General features: G+C 35.0%; 1 protein-coding gene across 1 annotated transcript; it reads right to left on the bottom strand.

The window, feature by feature from the left end:
- Positions 1 to 1,530: 1,530 nt before the first annotated feature.
- Positions 1,531 to 4,280, bottom strand: mrps24 (mitochondrial ribosomal protein S24). Its single transcript, XM_042481095.1, has 4 exons — positions 4,092 to 4,280; positions 3,257 to 3,334; positions 2,571 to 2,682; positions 1,531 to 2,010 (listed from the first exon to the last, which is right to left on the bottom strand). Exons 1-4 carry the CDS (start codon positions 4,122 to 4,124, stop codon positions 1,727 to 1,729), a joined length of 507 nt encoding a protein of 168 aa, XP_042337029.1. The 5' UTR covers positions 4,125 to 4,280; the 3' UTR covers positions 1,531 to 1,726.
- Between the last annotated feature and the right edge of the window lie 125 nt (positions 4,281 to 4,405).

Below are 4,405 nucleotides of genomic sequence, written 5' to 3'. Positions count from 1 at the left end.
CCTGGCCCCTGGCCCCTGGCCCCTGGCTCCTGGCCTAAGCAGAGCCAGTTGAGTCCCTGTTTTACTGGTTCTCTCAAGTCTTCGCTGGTTGCTGGACAAGATTTAAAGAATTTTAAAAATTAAAATAAACACACAAAAAAGAAAAAGTATAATTGATTAGAAAAACAACATATATAAGATTTCAAAAATGTAATTAGTGAACGTTAGAGGTGCTTCCAGGTGGATTTTGTTACCTGTAGTTTCCTGAACGTGGTGATAATTTTCTCTTCTAACTGTGAAAATGTCAAACTCTCTCCGAGGTGAACCTCCGGTTTGTGGAGTGCAGCTCCGGTCTCACGTTGCTGGACTTCCTTTAATCGAGACCGTCTGTCGTGTTCGACTATTGCTCCGATTTAGTGCCTCCGATTTAAAGAAGGGACCTGAGTTTTTTTAGATTTTAATTCTGACGTTTGGTTATTTCGATATTTTACACCGAGTATTAATGATGACGTGTCCGGAGAGTCTTTTTTAAAGTGGACGGTGGAAAAAGCGCCGTGTGGAATTTCACCTGTCGACGTTTGAAGTGAGCGATGTGCCTTAAATGTGAATGTATTTGCACTGTGATGAAATTTAAAATAAATCAAAAGAAGCATTTAAATGTGATTGTCGTGCAGATATTTCTAAGCGGTAACACTTTTAAGTTCCCCTGTTTAGCTTTTATAAGCAGTATATCAAAACAAAGTTTAAAACTCACTATAATGTAGTTATAAGAACAGTTAATTAATGTACAATATTTTTATTATTATTATTTTACCAGCTTGTCATTATCTGTTCCTGCAGCAGCCCTGCTAACAAATACATTAGGTTATTATTATATAATGTTTATATGCTTTAAGTGTTATTATCATGTGAATTTTCTTTGCACTGATTAAAGTTAATGCACGAAAATGTATAAAATCTATATTTAGCTAACTTTGAAGTATCTTGTACAGGGTTCCTGCGGATGCTTAAAAGTCTTAAAATAATTAATAAATCTAAAAAATAAGGCCTTATTTGGCATTAAATTGGCTTAAATTAATCTTTCAAAAGTCTTAAAAAATACTCAGGCATAGGAAATATATTATTTTATAAAAATAATTAAATATAAAAAACTGAAAGTTTTATATGAATAACTGTCTTTAATTTAATATTTAAATTTATGTCACAGAAAAAAGAAAGTGTTTTTTGTTGCTTGTTTGAGGCCTTTTTTTTGTTTGTTTTTTAATTTTTTTTTTTTTTCAAATATTCAGTTTATTGTAATTTACTAATTTCTTGCTGATTTTCGGATCATTTGCTAAGCTGCTTGTTTCCCTCTTCACGTGTTTTTGCTCGGGTCTCAAGCGGCTTAATTAATGAAATTAATTTAATTTTAATTAATTTTTCATTTTGACATTTCCAAATATAAATAACCGTTAAAACACGCTGACCCGGGCTGCAAAATAAACACAGAGTATATTTAACCTATATTTGTTGAACAGTTTCAGTCGCACACAGATGATTGCGTCTTTATTATTTTTGTATTCTTTTTAATTTTTACAGTTTGTTGCACAAAAGCAATAACGCTGAAAAAGTCTGAAAAATGATAAGTCAATTTCAAGAAGCATGAATGAAGACGTGAATAAGATTTAATACAAAAACAAAATCCATCTTGGTGGTATTATATTATTTGTGTAGCAGAAACACTCAGTATAAGTACTTTACAGCTGCATCACAGGTACTTGTACACAGCTTTTTCCGGCAGCGTCTGAACCTCTAACTTGACGGGACATTTGTACAGGTGCGACAGCAGAGTCTCCGAGTAGCCAATCAGGAAGTAAAACTTCTGCGGCAGTAACTTCTGCAGCATGAGGGCGCACACGACGATCACGTTTCCGCGTCTTTTGATCACGATCTCGTTGGCCAGGCAGTTGTGGAAGGTCCCGAACATGAAGCGTCTGATGAAAATGTCCTCGATGGTCCGCTCAGCTGCGCCGTCCTCGCCTTTCAGGTTACCTGGCGGAGACGGGGAGGAGAGTTTTTGAGACGCGCAGCTCGGAAATGTAGCTATCTTACCTTTAAAGTCTGCTAAACTGTTTTTTTGGAGCATATTTTGAGTGAAAATGTGTCGAATTTAACCGGATTGAGTTATCTCTACTGATCAGTTTCAGCGTGTTATACTAAAAAAATCCACTAGATGTCACCGCATCTTTAAACAATCTGCATTTTCAGTTCCTACAGGAATTTATGCTGCCTTCACGTGCTCCTCCGAAATATCGTATTTCTAAGTTACGAGCACACGAACGGCCCTCCAAAACCGTCATTTGGAGCGGCGAAATTGGGAAATTTTGACACACGACTTCCCGTGGAAGCATGAAAACTGTCAAAAATTTGCTGTAAAAAAATCTATATTTTATTATTTTGATTTGTTTTTTGTAGCTGCACATTTTCGTATCTGCATCTATCTGCTGCAGCAAGCAATCAAACTTTTAACTATAAACATGGCGGGCGAGTACGCTAACGTTGATAAAAATGTTATTTTATATCACGAGTCGGTCGAGCGCGGTCGTGCTCACCGGTGTGCTGCGACAGCCATCCTTTGCGGTGTGCGATCTGATGAGGCGGGAGTGCTTCCTCGTAGGTCAAAGGTCGGTCTCCTTTTCCAACTCGCGCACGAGCTGCTCGGTTCTGAAAAACAAAAGTTGAATTTTTTGGTTGAGATCATTAATTTGTTTCACTTGTGTTAAACTCAAGCTAAAAAAAGTTTAAAAAAAAAAAGAAAGTTCCCTTTAATTAGGGGTCAACCGATATTTTGTTTTTTTCAGTCGATACTGATAAAGATTATTAGTAGTTAATGAGATATGCATTTTCAATAAAAATTAAAATTGCTAATTTGAAATATGACAAACTTCTACACAAAACTTTAAATTAAAAAAATATTAAATTAAAAATAGCTCCCTGAGGTTTTTATAATTAAAAAGTTCCTCCGATTCTGACACTTTATTTGCACTTTTTTGTTTAATTAATTTTATCTGAGATCATTAAAACAAAACGCAGATACAGATAATCGGCAAAAAGCCAAATATTGGCCTATAATCTGTCGATATTGGTGTCATTAATCTAACTTTAAACACTTAGAAGAAAAAACAACTCAGGAAAATAGGGTCTAGGTGTAAAAATACAGAAGTTAGTATTTAAAAAGTTTTGGCAGAGCGGACTTCAGATGTTGGAAACATGAATAACTGTGGAGGTCGGAGGTTACCTTGCAGCACGCTGCAGTGACGTGCAGCGCTCTGCTTCCTGAGGAGCTGCACAAAGAGCCGGACCGAACTAAAGCGCTCTGCAGAGGAAACAGAATAAACACCTTCAGATTAACACAACTCGCTCAGGTTTTTTTTGACGTGGTAACGAGATGTCAGTCAGCACATACCCCTACCATAAAAATAATAAAAAAATAAAATAAAGTTTTGGTCCACATCCTCAGGAGGGGCAGGGGAGGGTGTGTTAAAATGACAATTTACATTGTAAAGCCTAAAATATAGCATATGACTATATATTATATAGAATACTTAAGAAGGAAAATTTAAAATAAGAACGTAATGAGAAAAAAATAAGAAAAAAATGTATAAAAATAAAATTATGAGAGTGTTTTAAGTAAAAAAATTTGTGCTAAAATAATTTAAAAAAAAACACTAAAATACTCTTGTGTTTGTAACAAAACCACAGAGTAATAAGTTGTAAACGTATAAAACAATTAAATAAATAACAATAAAACAGAATTAACAAAATAAAATGAAATGTTATTAAAAAAACCAAAAGTAAAATAAACAAATGAAATGAAATAAAATATAATAAGGTAAAACAAAGCAAATATATCGTGTATTCGTCGTCTGTTTTGGTTTTTTATTTTATTTTTATGTATCTTTTTTAGGACGTTTTTAAGTGTTTTGTTGCGTCTGTTGCCTCCGCAGAAGGACGCAGTTTAGCCTCCAGCCTGCTTCTCCAAACGTTAATGTGCTGACCGACATCTACATTAAATAAAACTACAGAAACGTTTCTCAAACATCAAATGTTTAAATTTATGTTATTTTACTCACCAGCAGCCTCGCGCTGCTCAAGGACGCCGCCATGTTTCTCTGGACGGAAAAAAGAGCCGCCGACGCTTTATTACAGCGCGTTTAAATTCCGGTATTAAGTTTATATGTTTGGTATTTTAATATTTGATTCAAACTGACACGCTCACAGCGTTATGACTCGTGTCAAAACGGTTTAATTAATATTAATACGGTAATTTATGATTGTGCAGTGGAACTGTTTATCCGACTGTCAGGCGTCTGTTTCCACCGGACGATTGCTGACATGTACCAACCGGAAAAAGAAAAAGTAAATTTAGGAAAAAAATACTACTACT

Source organism: Plectropomus leopardus, unplaced genomic scaffold, assembly GCF_008729295.1.
Source record: "Plectropomus leopardus isolate mb unplaced genomic scaffold, YSFRI_Pleo_2.0 unplaced_scaffold27434, whole genome shotgun sequence".
In the NCBI taxonomy this organism is placed as follows: Eukaryota; Metazoa; Chordata; class Actinopteri; order Perciformes; family Serranidae; genus Plectropomus; species Plectropomus leopardus.
The sequence above is the reverse complement of the archived record's forward strand: the minus strand, read 5'-3'. Positions and strand labels throughout refer to the sequence as shown.

Bases quoted from the DNA above. Each gene is read 5' to 3' on its own strand.
- mrps24 (XM_042481095.1), bottom strand. From the start codon at position 4,124: ATGGCGGCGTCCTTGAGCAGCGCGAGGCTGCTG. The intron at 3,335-4,091 runs GTGAGTAAAATA...TTTCCTCTGCAG, and splicing joins TGAGCAGCGCGAGGCTGCTG to AGCGCTTTAGTTCGGTCCGG. The intron at 2,011-2,570 runs GTGAGCACGACC...CGTCTCCGCCAG, and splicing joins ATGGCTGTCGCAGCACACCG to GTAACCTGAAAGGCGAGGAC.